Consider the following 21,012-nt stretch of genomic DNA (forward strand, 5'->3'; position numbering starts at 1 on the left):
TCTCTCTCTACACACACACACACACACACACACACACACACACTCACTGATGCATTCTATTCGTTCTGTTTCTCTGGAGAATCCTGTCTAACCTAACCAATAACAGCAGGAGCCCATGGAAATAATAACACCTACAATGGTAACACATTTTTATGTCCTTTCAAATACACCATATCCTTCTGATTCTGATAATCCTGAAGGGAAAAGGACAGGTGTTGGCCCACCTCTCCTGACCGGACTTGGAAATCAGTGAACTCTCCATTTTTTGAGCTATTGTCTTTGGAAGAAGTAAAACTCAATCACCAGCTCAGACTTCTTATGTGTAAACTGGTGACTTTAGATGAGATAATATCTAAAGTGTCCTCCAAGTTTAGTGCGACATGAAACTCAGGAGGTGTCCCCAAATCCTGAGTGGTTAGATTGTGGTGTCTTTCTGAAATGGCTCAAGGAAAAGAAGCGAGTGCTGTTTTCAAAGCCTTCCTCAGTAGGTAAAGTGAATCAACCGGGTCTCCAGGATCAGCCGTGCATCTGAACTTGATGTCAGGAGTATTTCACCTTTTTCAGGTTCCCAGGTCAAGGCCTCTTTCTTCTGAGAGATGAACAGTCACACATCAATTCATCCACCATTTGCCTAAAATTTCACAGACCCCCTGAAGCCCATCCACATGTGGCTAGCATTTATTCAGTGCTCTGAACCAGTCAGAGCTCCTAGTACTTTCCATGAGTTATCTCATTTAATCTTCACAACAACTTAAGTTCTATGATGATCATGCCCAGTTACAAAGGGGGAAACCAAGGCACAGAGAGATTCAGTAACTTATTCCAGTTAGAAAGTGACAGAGCTGGAATTCAAACCTGGCAGATAAGAGACACAGAGCAGTTTCCAACATTGGAGGATTAAGGCTAAGCAGTTACTCTTTGAAGACTGGGAGTATATTTTATTAATATTGTTATCCACCCCCAGCCCTCAGCCAATGCTTACTAGATAATTTCTCCATGATTTAAGTGAACTGGACTTTACAAATTCACATAAGTATTATGACCATGGTTGCTTTCATGATTAAGTTAGAGCTTGAATACAAAGTGCTCAACCCCCAGCCTACAGAAAGCACTAAACAAATGAGCTATTAGATGATTTCTCATTATGGCAACAGAGCAGCCTCCTTTTGCATACTGCAGGGTTCCCTATTGTATAAAAGGGTGTGCCCAGTGAGGCAGGGACTGCCCTAATGGAATAATTTCCACGTGGCTCCATTCCAGGCCTCAGAGGCTGCCTGGGGCAGCTGGCATGTGGGCAGCGACGTCCTCCCTGGCAGATAGCCTGGCAGCCATGACCATGGGGTAATTTCCACAATAACTAGGGCCCAGAGATGGCTCTGGGAAGGGTAAGCAGGAGATGTCTCATCCCTCAGGACTTGAGAGGGACAGGGGAGGGGAAGGGCACAGAGTCATGTGGACTACCCAGGGGAACCTACTGGAGTAGTATTTCTGACTTCACGCTTTCCAACCCTGTCTGCTCCAGTGCTCTGGAACGATGTTGCCAAACGGGTTCCAGGAGAAAAACATTTGGGCCAAGTGGGACCCATGATACCAAGAAAGGCTGTTTTGTACATTTCTTTAGCAGCTGCTGATAGCGCTGATACAGAGGAACGCCCAGGCAGAGGCAGGCGAGGTTCCTGCTCCCCTTTCTGCACCCCATGCCCCACAGGCCTCTGGAGATACCCTTCCAGGAGAGCAAGTTCTCAAATCAAACCCAGATCCTCCCAGGCAACTGCAGTGAGGCCTGTCAATTTGAAAGACTCATGGAAGCTATTCCCTGAAAGCCAACCCTAGGGAGCAGTTCCATCCTGGCTGTGCCACCTGCAGGGCTCAGGTGGAGCCAGACACCTGAATTGGCTGCTGCGGTGATGATCTTGTGTGTGAGCATCCATTCTGGGCCAGGTACTTTAAACACGGGAAGTGTCAGCATGCCCATTTGACAGATGAAGAGACTGAGGCTCAGTGGTGTTAACTGACTTGCTCCAAGATCACAGAACTACTAAGTGGCAGAGTCGAGCTTTAGTCCCAAGTCTGCTTCATTTCCCATTGTCCTCTTAACTCCAGGGCCACCTGCGGCTTTTTCAGTCATTATCAGCTGTGTGACTTTGGGCTACTTCCTATGTCCAGATTTATTCATTAATAAAAATTGCTATCTAATGCCAGGAATAATAGCTACCATATATAGGACTTGTAATCTGCCACACACTCTTCTAAGAGCTTGGTAGATGTCACCTATTATCATTATTCTTATTTCAAGGCATAATAAGGTTAAGTTGCATGTCCAGAGCCACCTGCTCTCAAGAAACAAAGCCAGAATTTGAATGTAGGCGTTCTGCTTCCTGAGACTCCTAGCCACTCCAGCTTCTGGGTGGCATGTTTCTGAGACCTAATTTATAGAGAATGAATTAAGGCTGGTTCTTGACAAATTTGCTAACTCCACAGAGGAGATGAGGTCCAGAAGGCATTTCTAGGCCTGAACGTCCTATAACAAGGGGATTAAAAAGTCCACTGGCAGAGGAAGGATCAAGTGAGAAAGCAAGAAAGTGCCCAGGATGCAAGGGACATTGCTATATGTTGGGTTAGAAGCACAACCTGCAATGGCTTCCATCAGACAAGCATGATTCAACAGTCACACAAAATAATTCTGAAAGCAAAGAACGAGTCAAAAATCTTGAAAATTAGATCCCATCCCTTTTAAGCAGAAAAGGACGAGCTCCATGGGCCCTGGGCCTAAGATGCTGACATTCCATAATCTTGTTAAACAGGATTTTCGCTATTGTCAGCAGTTTTATTCCACTCTCCTCAGACCTCCCTCCTATGCTGTAAGTGGCTTTGACCTCTGGGCTCTTTAGTGAGCTGGTTGTTTGCTGCAAACCTGCAGGAGTGCTGGGAGTCAGGAGTGTTTGTGGGCTGTTGTCTGTCAGTGGAGCCTGGGACAGGGACAGAGGGTAGAACTAAAGCAAGAGAGATGTCAAGCACAGGGAAAGCGAGCCATGCATTTTTCTAAGCAGTGGTAAAATGTATTGGACTAAGAATCTCAAGACCCAGGTTCTGTTTATTCCCTGCCTCTTGTGGGCTATGCATCTTTGACCTCCCTTGATCTTTCTGAGTCTCAATACACTCACCTGAATAAGGGGGTATAAATACCTGTCTTCATCACCACCTGGTGTTGGGAAGATCAATCCTATGAAAATATTTTATACAATGTAAGGGGTCTGAGAGGGGTGACTTTCACAAAGCATGTCACTATGGGAAGCCATCATAAGGTGGGTGTCTAGCTCAGCCAGGTGCAGTGGTGCATGCCTGTAATCCCAGTGACTTCAGAGGCTAAGGCAGGAGGATCACAAGTTTGAAGCCAGCCCCAGCAATTTAGTGAGGCCCTAAGCAATTTAGAGAGAATTTGCCTCAAAAATTAAAAAAAAAAAATCTGAGAATGTGGCTCAGTGGTTGGGCGTCCCTGGGTTAAATTCTTGGGGCCTGTGCCTAAGCCTCCATCATTGCTTTTTGAATGGATGCATGTTTGAAAGGAGAAAGCAGCAACAACACAAATCAGGGAGAGACAGGAAGTAGCTAGGCAGTGAATTCAGACAGTGAGGAAGGATAAGCAAAAAATATAACTTTTTATGTTATTTGCATAAGAAAGAAAGATAAGGGGAAATTTTTTTTCCAATTTCTAAGCTTTACTATTAGGATGAAAAAGATGATCAAGGTAACAAACCAGCAAATACGTAAAATGAAATGACACCTCATCCTGACAGTTAAATATTAGATTTTTAATACTTTACATACACTGTTAGGTTTTTAGTTCCCACTGATAAAATGGCTCAAATGTGATTACCAGCGGAACTGATTCACTCCTAAGCTATGTCACCTCTGAGCCTCTGAGTCACTGCAAGCCATAAAGGTTTCATTACCCTGTGGCAAGCTCAGCCCAGGAGGGTTGGGTTTTGTTTTTCTTTTCTTTTTATAGAATTCTTTTGTTCTTCGTGCACTTTCTTCCTCCTGCAGACTGGATCCAAATGTCCCCCACACTGAACAACTCTATCAGTGAAGGGGGCGGAAGCATTCACTTGACTCGGTGGTGGTTGTGGTCCAGGTACTGTGCCATCTCCTCATTCATCCTGAGCTCTGCAAATACAGTCTGGAATCTAGTAAAACCCTGCCCTGTCTCTGCCCCAGCTCCCCCATAGAAAAAATGGCGATAAAACAACACCTTCTTCCTAAGAATGAAATGAGGGTTAGGTACTACATGCAGGTGTGTGCACAGAGTAAGAGCTGAATAAATGGTGGAAGGCCAAGTAATTGTTATTACTCGGGTTGTGCATCCAGCCCACAGTCTCTAGAAGATCAAAATAACTGCGTAGACCTTCCTATGTGCTTACACTGTACTCATGCCAATCCCTGCACCTTGCTTGCAGTTGGGACTATTACCACTCCGTTTTACAGATAAGGCAAGTGAGGTCCACAGGTGCTGGGCCACAGTGAGTGGGCAGCCTGGACTGGGCTACTGTGGCTGTCTGTTGCTATCTGTGCTGCCTGCTTAGGTCTTCAATAAGCACATGTGGCTATGTGCATTAAAATTAATTAAAACTAATATTAAATTTTCAGTCTCTTGGTCACAGTGGCCACCTTTTAGTGATCAATATTCACATGTGGCTAGTGGCTACCACATTGGACAGGGCAGATCTTGACCATTTCCCCCATCATAGGAGGTTCTTGTGAACATGTTGCACTAATAATCTTCCACATATAGAAAGTGATTGGTGAATAAAGCTTTTTAAAAAGTCTGTTTTATTTTCACCAAACTGACTAGTTGTTTAGACACAATGTGAACCCAGTCTAGACCTCTTTTCCAGACTTACAGCTTCACCCTTTACAGGAGCTTAAAGGTCCTGTATGGCTACCCTAACTAGATTTGTAATCTTTCTATTTCTTTAGCACATAACCAGGGGCACTAATTTTTCATTTGGCAATGTGCAAAGGGAGGCAGACTTCAAGAAGTGGAGGGAGAATAAACATCTACTTTAAGTCTGGACACCTTAAGTACATCATGTTATTTATTTTTATAACCTTTAGAGGAAGATCATATCCCCACTGCAGGTTCCATGCCATTAATTAAGACCAAAGCCTATGTCAAGGTCAGAGGTAGGCTGGGGCTCCTCTGACTTTCAGCTTTTGTTGAGATGCAGCTCATGGATTCCAACCAGCCGGTGGAAACCTGAAGTCTTAAATACTTAAGATCAGTTTTGTAGTTTGTGGGCATAGAGATCTGGTCTCATATGGTGCCTATGGTCCATGAATCCCTGATCCAAATGAGTAGAAGAGCCACAATCATTCATTCAGTAACTTATTATTGATTATTTACTGTATACCAGGCATCAAGCCAGGTGCTAGGGAAAGTGACATGGGCCCTGTTCTCACAAAGCTTGTGGTCTAATGGAAAGGGTCGGTGTAAATTCAATAAGCCACAAAGGAGTAGAGGATGTCAGGAGAGAGAGCATGTCAGGGCAACTGATTTAGGAAAACTGATCTCCCCACAATGTGCTTCTGGGAGGAGCAGGGTGAACTCTGGTTCCAGCCCTGTCCTCAGGAGCCCAGACCAACAAAAAGACCTGGTACTTCAGGGGACCAAGGCTATTTCCCACATGCCTTCAGCTGTGCTATGGTACCCAGCACAACTTTGGTCACATGGACCTCAAAAGGCCGGCTAAACTGCAGCCATTGTCACTCAGAGCTAACAAGGCAAGTGTGAGCTGAAAGTCCAAGTCAGTGGAGATTTGCTAAGAATCTACTGTGCCCATAGTCATTAGGATGGCCATTATTAAAACCAGAAAATAACAAAAGTGTTGTCAAGGATGTGGAGAAATTGGAACTCTTGTGCATGCACAGCTTCTAAGAATGTAAAATGGTGCTGCAGCTGTGGGAAACAGTAGAGCAGCTCTTCAGGATGTTAGTACATGTCCCAAAGAACTGAAATCAGGGACACAGGTACTTGTACCATTGTTTGTAGTAGAATTATTTATTATAGCACCCGTCAGCGGATGAATGGATAAACCAAATGTGCTATATACTTACGATGGAATATTATTCAGCCTTAAAAATGGAGAATATTCCGAGAGATACTGCTACATGAATGAACCTTGAAGGCATTATGCTCAGTGAAATAAGTCTGGCACAAAAGGACAAATACTGTTTGATTTCACTTATATGAAGTGCTTAGAGTAGTCAAATTCATAGGGATAAAAAGAATGGTCACTGCCAGAGGTTAGGGATAATGGGAATGGGCAGTTATTATTTAATGGGTACAGACACAATTTCAGTTTTACAAGGTGAAGCGTTCTGTTGGTGAATGGATGGTGTTGTTGATGGTTGAAATGTATGCTTTAAAATGGTTAAGATTATAAATGTTATGCATCTTTTACCACAGCTAAAAACAAAGAACCCACTATGTGCCTATTTGAGAGGCCATGGTGCACTCTTATCAATAAATAAGACATGGGCTCTGCCTTCAAGATGCCTGTGCAGCCACAACCAAAGGGCTTCCCACTTATTTTGAAATCTAAGCCTGGGCCACTGCTCAGAAAGGTCCGTTAGGGTTCTGTATGATCCTAGCAGTGGGAAAGGAATGGGTATAAAAGGAGCATCTGTCATATAACAATTATGTGCCAGGCTCTATGGTAAGAGCTTTAGATATTTTCTCTCTATTGATCCTTACACTGTTTCTTTTTTTAATATTTAATTTTAGTTATAGGTGGACACAATGTCTTTATTTTACTTTATGTGGTGCTGAGAATGGAACCCAGTGCCTCATGCACACCAAGTGGCTGCTCTACTTCTGAGCCACAACCACAGCCCCGTCCTTACATTATTTCTGTGAATTATATCCTATCCCCCCCACTTGATAGATGAGGAAATGAAGGTTCAGAAATACAGTTGCCCAGTGACAATTTCCTAGTAATAAAACCAGAAATGATATTTAACCTGCCTATTCCTAAGGTCATCCTTTTCCATATATTGTGTTGATCATAGAAAAAAAGGAGTCTCTTCATGTGGGATGTTAGGTCAATTAGCAGATTAAAGATGCAAAGAGCCAGGACAGTGGTGCAAACCTGTAATCCCAGTAGCTTGGGAGACTGAGGCGGGAGGCTGAGGCAGGAGGATCACAAGTTCAAAGCCAGCCTCAGTAATTTAGCAATACCCTAAGCAATTCAGTGAGACCCTGTCTCTAAGTAAAATATTTAAAAGGGCTGGAGATATGCCTCAATGGTAAAGTAACCCTGGGCTCAATCCCTGGTACAAAAAAACAACAACAACAACAACAAAAAAACAGAGCAAAGAACAGGTCAAATCCTTGAACTAGGAGATGGACTGAGTTCTAGTCCCTCAGAAGCTCATCCTGTGCATTAGACACATCTGGTATACCTGTTTGTCCTGGGCTTCCATGTCCTTTAACCACAGCTGATTGGACCAGGTATGAACATATGATCAAAATGGAGCCAACTAGAGTCTGTCTCTCAAAGACCTCAATGAGGAGACACTAACAGTGTAGTTAGGGTCCAGTCAGGATCAAGTCACCTGGTGGTGACCCAAAACCCACACAAGAGGCCTCAGTAAGGTAGCCAATGTGCAGAGAGGTAAAGGCTGCCCGTACAGAGAAAAACTGAGGCCTGAGGCTACACAGTCTCTGGGAGAGAGGGAGAGGGTACTAATGACTTCTTGCCGGACATGATGATGTCTCCCGTGAGGCCCAGGATTTGGATTCTGAGAGATTTCTCTCTAACTTTAGAAAAACTCCCAAGATTTTCTTGAACCAGCTTGAGTGTGTCCCTTGTCATTAAACAATTCCAGACCATGACACCTTCCGTCCTGGGTCCAACAGTGGCAGAGAGAGAGGAGGATCTTCTATGTATGAGACCCTCATCTTAGCTTGACCTTTGGGAAGACAGAAAATTGGTTTTCAAATATCACTGTCAAATTCTAAGCCTTTCTTCTATCTCCAGATGGCCTCCTTCCCTCCTGTCTCAGGCGGCTAAAGCCCCCATGTTGACCTCTTACAGTGCCGCCCACCTGACTGAGAGGAGGCCAGGCAGTGTGAGGAGGGAGGGCCTGCTCAGTCTGCCTAATATGTTTTCTTATTGATTTAATTCAATCAGCTTCCTCCTTGGTAACTTTCCTTTATTAGTTCCTTCTGATTCCAGCCCAAGAATGACCTCCCTCTGCCCTGGGAAACATTTGTCTCAACTTGTAAACTTTCTAAGTTGTCTCCCTGACTATTTCTCATCAGTTACTCATATATCACTGCCTGGGGGCTCCCCAGTGGTTGACAAGTCCAGTGCAAGCCGTGGCCATACCAGGCCCCATGGTCAACCTCACCACAGAGGAACATGGCCTCTGGACTTTCTGTGCTGTTCCCAAACCTGGAAAGTTCTTTTCCCCATTCTTTATGTCTTCTTTTCATCCTTTAAGACCAAGTCAAATGACACTTTCTTCACAAAGCTCTTCACTCTTCCATCTAATTTTAAATTATAATTTTGGCATGTCTATTCTCCTAATTCATCCAAGAGTTCTAACTAGTTGGTCTTCTGGATCTAGAATCATGTCATGAGTATTTTTCAAGCCTTGGTTTCCTTACATACTGAAGTAACTGTTATCAAATAAATTTAGGGCAATTTAGGGATTCCCGTGTGTAAAGTCACATGTATCTTCATTTGATCCTCAAACAACTCTTGGAGATAGGAAGCCTTATTAAAACACACTGAGGCTGGAGATTGTATTTGATCATGAATAACTAGGTGGCAAGAGGTAGCAACTAGAATCCTCATGCAGGCATCCCAGGCTCCAAAGCTCAGAGTCTTTGCATTCTAACGCCCAATAAGAAGTTAGCTGATAAGGCTTACGTTACCAGATGTCCCATAGTTATTTCTTAGTGAGAACTGTGTTCAGAGTACACCCTTGTCCAACAGAACAGCTGTTGAATGGAAATCACACAGTGGGTAAGGTAACTAGTGTCATATCATGGCGTTATGAGTAGTGTGTGTATTATAGACCATTGAATGCTTCACACAGGAATTTTCAACACATTTTTCTCACTGGGAACAAGAATGCAAAGTGTTAAGACACTAGTTTGCTCCTGGATAGCAGGTGCTGGGAACTGGTTGTGTTCAGGGTTCAGGAATGTGTGAAGTGGCTCTTTGCCAAGTCTCATCCACAAAGCACCTGAGAGAACAGTAAGTGTAATTCTGGCTGAATGAGGAGCTTGGCTAGCTTCCCATGGTCCCTTTCACAACTAAGAATCAATGACTTTATTACACCAAGATGTCTCCAATCTCCAGCCAGCTCTTTGCTTTCAGGGGCGATACCTAATATATATATATATATATATATATATATATATATATAAAACATCAATGATGTGTCAGGTTTGCAGAAATTATAAAAACACCATGCCTCGTGACAGGGCCAGATCCTAGGGGGATGGAAAAACTCATCAATAATCTGAAAAGAAACATAAAACCCGAAAAATATCAACATCTCTGGCTGAGAAGATGAAGGTAAAATATGCTGTGGAGGAGGAAAGGGAAAACAAGGCATATTAATCAATTTCTAAAAGGCTACTGGGACTTTGTAAATGGCTGAGAGTCTCAGAATGTGCCTTTGGGAAGTGTACCTTTGAGAGTTTCTATTCTTTGACAGGGTGGGGCCGCTGTCCTTTAGCGGTGAGTCTCCAAGCCCTGTTCTCCCGGAAGTGACCAGAATGACTCAGTAGATGAAACACTTTTGCCTTCCTGAGTGTTTTGTCAATACAATACGCTGGTCCTACTAAAGTACCTGAATGCCGTGGCTCTCATTTGAGCTGTGGAAATTTTCTGGACTAGTTCCTTGAGGTGTCCTGGGTAACCAAATTTCTATGTGGGTAATTCACTGAGAGCCTTCACAGACCACAGTGAACGAGATCCATGAGCTCTTTCTCCCATCATACTCCAATGGTTCTAGATGGAATCTGGCAGCTTTTGTGCTTCTATGAAAGTGTTTTTTCCAAAAAGTATTCAGGATTTTGAATATTCCTAACACAGAATTTTAAAATGTCCAAGGTGATAGATCTGCCATTTATCCTGATCTGAACATTACACATTATATGCATATACTGAAATGTTGCACTGAACCCCACTAATACGTAATTATTGTGTGTCAACCAAAACAAGCACATTCAAAACCAATTTTTTAAAATAGGGAATAAGAATATATATATGGTTTGTTTGTTTCCTCTCAGTGTTAATGTCCTTAAGTGGAAAAAAAATCAACTGTACAATTTCAAATAATAAAATGATTCTTGCTAAAAATAGGCAAGTCTCAGGGCTGGGGATGTAAGCTTAGTGCTGGAACACTTGTCTAGCATGAGTGAGGCCCTGGGTTCAATTCCAAGTACCACAAATAAATTATTTAGTTAATTTAATTAAAAATAGAGAAATGATAATTTAATTAAAAATAGAGAAGTGATAAGTCTTTATTGGATAAATCACAGCCTTTGAGGATCTCTATAGAATTATTCCCTTTCCGGTAAGCCATTACTGACCCATATATTTTGGTGCTGGGGATTGAACTTGGGGGTGCTTTGCCACCAAGCTATGTCCCAACCTTTTTTCTTTTCTTTTCTTTTCTAAGACAGAATCTTACTAAGTTGCTTGAGGCCATGCTTAGTCTCCAACTTGAGATCCTCCTGCCTCAGCCTCCTGAGTTGCACTCACATCACCCGGCTTGCCCCATTTTTTGAAAGAAGAAGAAAGGATTCTCAGGAAGGTAAAGTGGTTTACTGAAGACTACAAAGTTTGACACACTAATTAGAAGGAGGTTATAGAAATATCTAGGCTTGCACTCCCAAAACATGTCCAAGTAAAGCCAATCATGGTAGTGTACACCTGTAATCCTAGTGGCTCAGGAGGCTGAGGAAGGAGGATTGCAAGTTCAAAGCCAGCCTCAGCAATTTAGTGAGCACCTCAACAACTTAGTGAGACCCTGTCTCAAAATAAAAGATAAAAAGAGCTGGGGATGCTCAGTGGTAAAGCATCCCTGGGTTTGATCCCTGATATTTAAAAACAAAAAAGTCCAAATGAAATAATAAGAATCTCAAAAAATAAGTAATAACCTAACACTTGGTGGCCATTTAGACAGTAGCAGCAGTCATCTCTCCAAGAAAAGATCTGCAGGAAGCTAGAAGCAAGAGAAAATGCTGGCAGATGGAATAGACAGAATGAGGAAACTGCTACAGTGGCAACCACCACTTTCTCCAGGAAATGAACATTGTTTATGAATGTAATGTTGCCACATGCTGCCACATCATGAATGCACAACAATATAAAGTATACAAGAAAGTTCCTCTGGACCAACTGTTCAAGAGATTTGACACAGAACAAGGAGGAGCCAAAGGGGAAATGGAAGTTCATGGCAATATCCACTCACGCAAGACCATAGACAACAGAGTCAGTCCTTCAGCAAGGCAAACATTCACAAAAATGGCACTTCACGGACATCCACTGCTGTATTGTTGCTAGCAGGTAGCAGTGACTTGCATGTCTATAGCACAAGACTGAGAAATATTTAAATCAAATCAGTCAGCAGGTAGTAATTGTGGAAGACAGAAAGCGTAGGGAGGATGGGGTGGGAACATATAATCCCTTTTGGATTGTTCATTTGCTTTATTTTTACACGCATTAGGTTTTTTTTTAATTTTTTTTTATTGGTTGTTCACAACATTACAAAGCTCTTGACATATCATATTTCATACATTAGATTGAAGTGGGTTATGAACCCCCAATTTTACCCCAAATGCAGATTGCAGAATCACGTCGGTTACACATCCACAATTTTACATAATGCCTTATTAGTAATTGTTGTATTCTTCTACCTTTCCTATCCCCTACACGCATTAGTTTTTACTTAAAAAATGATTTTATGCCCAGTCAGTAATGATATTTTAGCCAACAACAGACTGTATATATGATGGTGTTCCCATAAGATAATCTTGCGTAGTGACATCATAGCTGTGTTCATAGCTGAGTGGTGACACATTTCTCAGAATATGTCCCCATTGTTAACTGATGTGTGAGTTTTTTTCTCTGACTGTTTTAAGAATAGCTTGAAGATATGATGTCCTTTTACCCTAATGCTTCAGACTCTCTCTCTATATATGTAAGTTTGCATTTATGTATGAATATGTGTATGTGATATGTATAACAAAGTGAACATGGGAGAGAGAATAAAGACAATGTAGTAAAATTTTGACATGTTAGGAATCTGCAGGATTCATAGAAACCAGGAATCTTTGTTCCAGTTTTTCCTCTTTCTCTATGTATATGTGTATAAACCTTTTGCAACTTTTCTGTAAGTCTGAAATCATAGAAAAATAATACAATGCAAATTTTTTTAAAAGGTTCAAAAATATTGTATTATTTAAGTTTAAAAAATTTTTAAACCTGTCATGTCTTGGAAAATAGTAATGTCTTAGGGTTGATAGAGGTCCCAGAAGCCTGTGTAGTCTACTTCCTGCTGGATTTGGCTTTGTAGCTCAGCTACCTACGTGGAACTCAAGAGAGAAAGGCCACCTCTGGCTCATAGGCCTTCTGGCCTTAAGATCAGAGCTGATTCATTGACCTGATGCATGGACAAGGAAGTAAAAAAAAAAAAAGAGAGAGAAGCCTGGTGGCTTCCATAATCTACTTGGGCCCCACTAAATACCAATGACAGTTGCACAACAGAGATTGCAGTAGCCCCCAAATCCTCCTGGCTCATACCAGACCTTGAGCAACTTTTGTGTTCAGGCCTCAGATGAGCCTGAACACAAAAGACTGAGGTCAATTCCAAATCAGTTGGTTGTCAGTACAGCACATTCTCAGCTGCAGTGTAGCTACAGTCTCTGCTATGGTTTGGACAGGTGTCCCCCAAAAAGCACATGTTACAGGTTTGTTTTCTGTGGTGTAATTGGGAAAAGGTAGAAACTTTAAGAGGTAAGCCCTAGTAAGAGGTTTTAGATCTTTGGTGGTATGCGCTTGAAGAGATTGTTGGGGCCCTGAATGTGTGTGTGTGTGTGTGTGTCTGTCTCTCTCTCTCTCTCTCTCTCTCTCTCTCTCTCTCTCTCTCTCTTTGTTCTTCCCCATGATGTAAGAAGGTTTGCTCTGCCACCTGCCCCAACCATGATGTACTCTCTGACACCATCGTTAAAGGTCTACAAGTAATAGATCTGCTCAGTCATTGACTGGACCCTCCAAAACTGTAAGTCTAAATAAATCTGGTCTCTTCATAAGTTGATCATCTAGGGTTAGTTGTTAAAGTAACAGAAAAATGACTAACACAGCCCCACAGTGTCTACACAAGCACTAACACACCTCTTGGCTGTGCTTCCTGTCATCTTATGGTCTGAGAAGAGCTGCTTACTGCTCGGATCTGTCTGCTTTATGTACTCAAGAGGCAAAATGTTTACACATTTCAGTTAACACATGGACTTTCTTTGGTGACACACTGATATTCTCTTAGGGCTTCTATATCTTCCAAACTACACGCTACCCCACTCCACACCACAATGCACATCTGGCTTTGCTCCAAGTTCCGGTGATAAACATTATCATGATATAATGTAAGTATCCTCAGAACTATTAAGACTTAATATTACTTAATTTTATACAATGCTCAAAGTTGTGAGGGGCACAACTGGGAAGGATTTGCTATCACTAGTATTGTAAGCCACTGGGGAAGATTGAAAGCAAGAAAAATGCCATATTCATTGCTATAACCCCTCCAGCACCTAAGGAACATCTCCCATGTCTTGCTGAGAGCTTAGGTTCAATACATGGAATCCATCCCCTCTATTCCATAGCTGAGAAATTTGAGATCCAGCTGTTAAATCTGGGTTAACTAAGGTCATCATATACTTAGCTAAAAAGTCAGCTGTTGTCCAGATGTTCCTACACTGAGTTCAATGTTCTTTCATGTGTCAGATTGCTTGTTAGATGAATGAATGAATGACTTTACCTTTCCATGTATACAACCAAAAGATACCAGAAAAGACATTAAAGTTAAATAATCTAGCAAATGCAATTGTTTGGATAGACTATATTTTCCCATTAGTTTTTCCATTTTCCACTACGTGTTTTTTATGTTCAGAGCCTTAGACATAGGTTTAGTCATTTAAAAATTTTAACTAAGACATATACATCTGACAAATCAGATTTCAATAACGTTAGTTCTAACTCCTTTATAATCTATATCGTTTGCTTTAAACAATGACATCACCAGATTGAGCCCAATATATTTTTACATGTCTTTACATGCCAATGGTGAAGGATGCAAACACTCCATGTTATATCCCTAGTATAAAAAAAAAGATTTGAAAATAACTAATACATGCAAATGAACTCTGACATAACATGATTACAAGATATTCGCTGGCCAGATGTTTAAACCACATCCTAGTTTAAGAATACAAATTTTGACCAGGTACAGCATTATACATGTGTAATCCCAGCTCCCCAGAAAGCTGAAGCAATATGATCTCAAGTTCAAGCAGCCTGGGCAACTCAGTCAGATACTATCTCAAAATAAAATTTAAATTTAAAAAGGCCTGGGGATGTAGCTCAGTGGTAGATTGATTGCCTAACAAGTGCAAGAACCTGGCTTCAGTCTCCTGTCCAAGGAGAAGGAGGAGGAAGAAGAGGAAGAAGGAGGAGGAGGAGGAGGAGGAGGAGGAGGAGGAGGAGGAGGAGGAGGAGGAGGAGGAGGAAAGTCTTCAGATCTTTCATTTTCTTGCTCATCCTGAGAATTAAAGGTTTAAGAATAAAACTAGGGATAAATAACGGAAACAAGAACCGAGAAAGGGATCCATTATCCAGAAATTATAAGAGAGAAGTAGGCAAGCTCCTAGAGGAAGAGGAAAATGGTAGAGGAGCAGTCAGGAAATGTGCCTATCAAAACTCCCACTCTCTCTGCCTCATCCCTGACCCCTGCCAAGAAGTGAGCTGGCAATCTTATCATGACCAAACAGAAATGGGCAAACAGAAAAAGTGTAAAGCCCCCAAGCCCAGATTTAGACACACCTCTCCAGCCAAAGCCAAAAAAATCACACTGCCTGGGGACAGGCCATCATACCAGCCACACCCGACCCCCTTCACTGCCATCACTATTAAATGTTACAGAAAAATATGCTTGCAAGTACAATGGGCCTTTTTAAGATGATCTAGTCTAAACTTTCCTCTCCGGTATTGCAGAAGAAAAACTCAGAGAAATGAAGTCACTTGCCCAAGGTCATTCAACAAGATAGAACCAGATCCCCAAGCCACCTACGTGCTGTTCAAAGCTCCTTCTCTAAGCAGTTTAAAAGGTACAGAACCTATGAAAACCCCCAAAACCACTTAGAAATGGAGAACAAGTACAAAGAGGCACAAAATAAGGCAAAAACAAACTAATTCAAAAAGTTAACTTCACCTAACCCACCAGAAGCCCAGTGACAATAAAAATAGCATGGGGCTGCTTAATAGAGTAATGGTTCCTCCAACAGTTTATTTAATGGCTTCTTTTTCCTATTTATCCCTTTCTCCAAGGCAGAGAAAACTGAAAAATGCATGCAAGACTGTTGAAACTCTCACTTTGAACCCACGCAGACTTTACTGACACCTGAAGTTAAGGGATTAGCAAGTAAGCATTTTCTCCCAAGGGTTTACCGAAATCACACTATTAAAACTAAGATATCAGGTCATTCAATGAGCCTCAAAGCCCTGGGGAAAAATCTAAAACCTTCACAGCAGACAGTCCTCTCCCCTGACCTACCCAGGCTGTGCTTTCTCAGCCAACTAAAGGCAGACTTTTAAAAGTATGTGACCCAGGCACAGGGCTTCAGAAAGAGAAGAAAACTTTTCCTTACCCTTAAAAATTACAGAAACGATGGGATCCGGCTTCCCAAATTTCGTTTTAGGGATGTTACTGGCGGATTCCACGATCACCCGGAGCATGGCTCTTGCTTGGCAGAAAGTAAGTTTCAGCGAACGAAGTTAGGAAGGCGCGGCGCTGGAGCTCCGGCCCCTCCACCCGAGACAGAATTTGTCTCCCAGAGGAAAGGGAGGGTTTCTCCCAGAGAAGAGCGAAGCGGGAAAAGCGAATGGGTGGATCTCTGACGGAATATTTACTGAAGGCTGTGTGTGTAAACTGATACCCACGCTCCCCGGGTCTGCGCAGTGCCGCAGGCACCGACTTATGAATTCAGAAAATGTGGAAGTGAAATGGACAAAACCTCAATGAAAAATAATTTTGTGCAGCAAATGAAACTTCAATGGAATTGGCTAATAAATGCAGGCAGGTCAGGAAACCACTAAATGTTGCTGCTTTTTAATAATAAATCTTGAAACAGAATTCATTGCTTTTCTGTCACCTCTTTCATTCTTCACTGAGTTTCATGCAGTTTTCAAACTTTGCTTAGTCGTTTTAAAAAAATTCTTACTTTTGCCATTTCTTCTCGTAGTGTTGGACACACCCACTCGGCAACCACTTACAGACAGCTCTTGAAAAGCAGTTAAAAGTCGCCCCCTGCAGTATGGCAAAGAAACAACTGTCTATGGCAAATAAACCCAATCCAGGCACAGGGGTGTACGGGATTACAAAAATTGGTGTTTGCGGGGCTGATCCTTTGCGTTACAAAAGGATTTACTTTCAGAAGAGAAGGTCCATCAAATCCTGGCCCATTGAATGCTGCTAACAGTCTTCTATGAAAATGGAAATGAAGGAAGTGGCTCTTGGAGCTGTTTCTGGACCTACCCCGAGTAGAGTAGTGCCTTCAGTCCCAGAGGAAGCAGTAAAGCAATACATTCTGGTGTTGAAGGTCACAAGAGAAGATGTGGGGTTAACACATGAGTCCCCACTTTACCTCTTGGAGCTACATCACTTCCGCAAGTTTCAAAACCACTACTCTTCCTCAGTTTCCCTGTCTGTAATATAGACATAAAGTTGTAAGATAAAGGGGACTGGCACGAAGCACGCAGTCAATTATACATATAAACCCTGGAAGTCCATGCTTATTCATGATTTTCATAGCCTTATCATTAATGCAAGTTGGCTTTAACTCAGGTTATCACTGATTAAAAGGACAAATCATGGTAAAGAAACATAGAACTTCTTTTCATTTCTTTTCATATGAACATACACCTAAGACCCATCTGTAAGCAAACATTTCTAGTGTGCTGAAAAACTATGTTTTAACCTACAGAATTCTGTCTCAGTGAATTTCTCAAAGCCCTACACAATCTGGGCATGGTGGCATACGTGCCTGTAATCCCAGCAATTCTGGAGGTTGAAGCAGGAGGATTGAAAATTCAAGGCCAGTCTTAGCAACTTAGGGAGAGCCTGCCTCAAAATTTAAAAGGGCTGGGGATGTAGTCCTTCACTGATAAACATTCCTGGGTTCAATCCCTAGCATTGATTAAAAAAAAAAAAAAAAAACCCTCACATAAAGCAAGAACCCAATTATCCAATGCTAAACACATTAAACATTACTGAGTTTAGTGGACACATAAAGAGTTTTAGTGGAATTGCTTGAGCAAAGAGTGCAAGCATTTCTTCACCTTTACTGGGCAATTATAATTGTATTCCAGTGTGCTTGCAGTGTTTATGCTAACGCAGGTGGTGTATGAGCCTTCTGGTAGTTCTTCCACCTTTGTTACACTAAAGAATGTTAGATTTTTACCGATGTGGTCATCTGGTGAGCATATAGCAGTATTTCATTGGATATTTAATTTGCATTTTACCTATTCATGTGGGGAAAAGAAACATGATCTCTAACCTTACATGATATATAATAAATTATAGTTGGAATTTAAATAAGGAAGATAAAAACTTGAAAGATAATACAGAAGAACATCTATGATCTCAGGGTAGGAAAGTATTTTTTAATAGGAAAAAATTATAAAGGAAATAATGATAAATTCAATCATACTAAAATCACAAACTACAAAGGGCCAGTGTCTAGAGCACATAAACAACTCCAGCAAATTAGTAAGAAAAACACTCAGAGCTCAATGGAAAAATAGGTAAATGAAAATATGAGAAGGTACTCAACCTCATTAGTAATCAGGAAAATGTAAATTCCAACACCAAAGAGATACTATTCTATAGTCACCAGATGGCCTAATATGGGAAGGCCCAACACTTCCAAGTGCCACAAAATGCAGCGCCACAGGGAGTCTCACACACTGCTGGTGAGTGGTGCAATCAGCAGTAGATTCTTACAGATTTTCTCTCATCATAATCATGTAATTTGCAAATAATGCCTGCTTTGCTTCTTTCTTTCCAATCCTCATGCTTACTCTATTTTTCCCTTTTATTTCTGTTTGGGTGAGATTTCTCATTACTGTCATCCTATACTTTTTCCCTGTTTCAAAGGGAAAGATATCCACATTTCATTATTCAGCATGTTGTTTGCAATAGGCTTTTCATAATTAGCCTTTTTAAGGCTAAAGTTATTTTATTCCTAGGTTGCTAAAACTTTATAAAATAAGTGAGGTGGCATTTTATCAGATGGTTTTACTCAATATATTGAGATGGTCGTATTATTTTTGTGTTTAATGTGGTGAATTACATTTATATTTTGATGTTAAACTAACCTGCATTCCTGAGATAAACCCAACTTGGTTCTCTTATCTTATGCTTTCCTATTGCTAAATCTGGGTTCCTAATATATTTAAATATTATTTATAACTTTTGCATCTGTGTTTATGAATATGATTGATTGTAATTTCCCTCCCTCCTTTTGTCCTTGTCAAGCTTTGACATCAATCAAGGTTATGCTAGTATCATAGAATGAGTTGGCATGTGCTGCTCCTTCCTCTATTCTTTGGGAGAGTTTTTGAATTTGGAATTATTTCTAAGTTATTTTATAAGAGCTGTACATGTATTTATTTTAAAGAATCAAGAAATCCTACCAGGTTATTACAAAATTAGTGGTTCCTCTATTCTGGCAGCTATTTCCACTCCCAGAGTTCCCTACTTTGAGCTCTTTCCTCAGATCATTTTGGTATTGATATGTTTTATATTTTATTTATTTATTTATTTGGTACTGGGGATTGAATCCAGGGAGACTTTACCACTGAGCCACATCCCCAGCGCTTTTTAATTTTTATTTTTTATTTTGAGACAGGTTCTTGCTAATTTGCTTTAGGGCCTTGCCAAATTGTTAAGGCTGGCCTTGAGGTTGTGATCCTCCTGCCTCACTCTCCCAAACTGTGGGATTACAGACTTGAGCCATCATGCCCAGCTCTACTTTAAAAAAAATTTTCCCTTTCAGGATCATCTATTTGTTTCCTAATAAAGAAAGTGAAGACCTACTTAACTTCTGCCACCTCTCCTTAATCTGCCCATGTATGCCTACCTTTCCTGTATCTTCTCTCCCCTAAGTAGATATATCACAAATTTGCTTAGATCAAATGCATATATATATATATATATATATATATATATATATATATTTAATATCTTTGTTTTATTTATTTTATTTTTATGTGGTGCTGAGGATGGAACCCAGCGCCTCACACATACTAGGTGAGCTCTGCTGCTGAGCCACAACCCCAGCCCTCAAATATTTATATTACTGTGAATCTGTAAACACTATTCACAACTAAGCTGAGAAGTATACTATGATGTGCTTCATGTTTTTTTTCTGTTTATTTCTTTCTGAAGTTTTTTTTTTTAATAACTTAAACTCTCTCCAATTGTGCAAATTTCCCCACATGTCTAAGCTCGTTAGGAATCATATCAATCTTATGTTCTTGAAGAATCCTCTCCTAGAGTCTTCTGAACTCCTGTGGTTGGAGTGGTTTTGCTCTGAGCCGCTGCATGGCTACTGTCCCCAGTCTTCCCTTCCCCATTGTCTATTCCCTATTTGGGGTTCTATGTCTTCTATTTTCTTGTGTTGCTGAAGCATGGACCTTCTATGTCTCAACAGCATCATTCTCTCATATTTAATCAACTGTTTGGCTGGCACCGAAATCCAAGTTCAAAAGCATTGCCTCCCATTATTTGAAAGCATTGCTCTTTTGTCTTCTGGCTTCCCATGTAGCTCCCCATCTCTAGGAGATATCACATGTCTTCTCCACCTGTTGCTCTGTGACTTGCTTGTTTTTCTATGAGAAGCATGTTGTTCTCCACCCCATTAGTGGCAGACATGGCTGTGGGACTGGCTTTAGTGGAATTTGAGAGTGTGATAGATGCCACAGTACACCACCCACATACCCTCCAGGAATTAAGAATTTTTATCCCCAGCTGCTGGGAAGTCTGCCAGATATCTCAGCTGTTAGACCTCTTTGGAGATTACCAGTCCTGAATAACGGCTGTCTCACCCAAGATCATGTCTCCCTCCAGCAGCAGCCTACCTCCCAAGGCTGATCAGCGCAGGGACATAAAGGTTTGTCCCCCTTATCCCAAGTGGTGACTATCTGAGGGCCATCTTAGACCCTGACCCCACATGAGGCTGGTGTCAGGACTGCATCATTTCAAATCCTTCTTCCTTTTCCTCCCTTCTATGATGCCAATCTCAAGAATATGTCCTAAGAAATGTCTTATATGACTAATCTACATTTCAGAATTTTTCCCTGGGGAATTCAGTCTGTCACAGTTGGTACCAGAAGTGGTTCAAGAAAGTTTGGATCAAGAAAATAGATTCTAATATGGATTTGGGGCTTGACACTGGGACAATATTCAGAATTAAATCCCAACCTATCTCCTGGGGGATGGGCAAGGCCTCCTACAGACAGGAAGGAACAACACCCTAAATAAATTGTAAGGCAGAGCCAACGTGTACAGACAGGAGCTAGAAGAAAACATGTGGGGCTGAATTCTAAAAGTGGTGGATCAAGAAGAAATACAGAAAATAAATTTGGTAAAAAAGAGTTTATGGATATGGGCACTCCCCAGGATACTGAATTTCACATTCTGCAAGGATCCTGA

General features: G+C 41.3%; 1 protein-coding gene and 1 long non-coding RNA gene across 5 annotated transcripts in view; one reads left to right on the plus strand and one right to left on the minus strand.

The window, feature by feature from the left end:
* The window catches only part of LOC308633951, a 70,062-nt gene extending 54,281 nt beyond the window's left edge, over positions 1–15,781 (plus strand). Inside the window, exons 2-3 of the long non-coding RNA XR_014018919.1 lie at positions 13,202–13,305; positions 15,627–15,781. This is a non-coding gene — a long non-coding RNA (uncharacterized lncRNA). The remainder of the gene's footprint in view (positions 1–13,201; positions 13,306–15,626) is intronic.
* MYOF (myoferlin) overlaps positions 1–16,224 on the minus strand; it is a 150,335-nt gene extending 134,111 nt beyond the window's left edge. For 3 of the 4 annotated variants that reach the window (XM_081267375.1, XM_081267374.1, XM_081267373.1), the window contains exon 1: positions 15,947–16,222. In XM_081267375.1, the coding sequence (XP_081123501.1) occupies positions 15,947–16,034 (88 nt within the window). In that variant the 5' untranslated portion in view covers positions 16,035–16,222. Of the gene's footprint in view, positions 1–15,946 lie in introns of all 4 variants that reach the window. The other variant, XR_014018918.1, reaches the window with a different exon arrangement.
* Between the last annotated feature and the right edge of the window lie 4,788 nt (positions 16,225–21,012).

Source organism: Spermophilus citellus (genome assembly GCF_964194105.1).
Source record: "Spermophilus citellus genome assembly, chromosome: 15".
Classification (NCBI taxonomy): domain Eukaryota; kingdom Metazoa; phylum Chordata; class Mammalia; order Rodentia; family Sciuridae; genus Spermophilus; species Spermophilus citellus.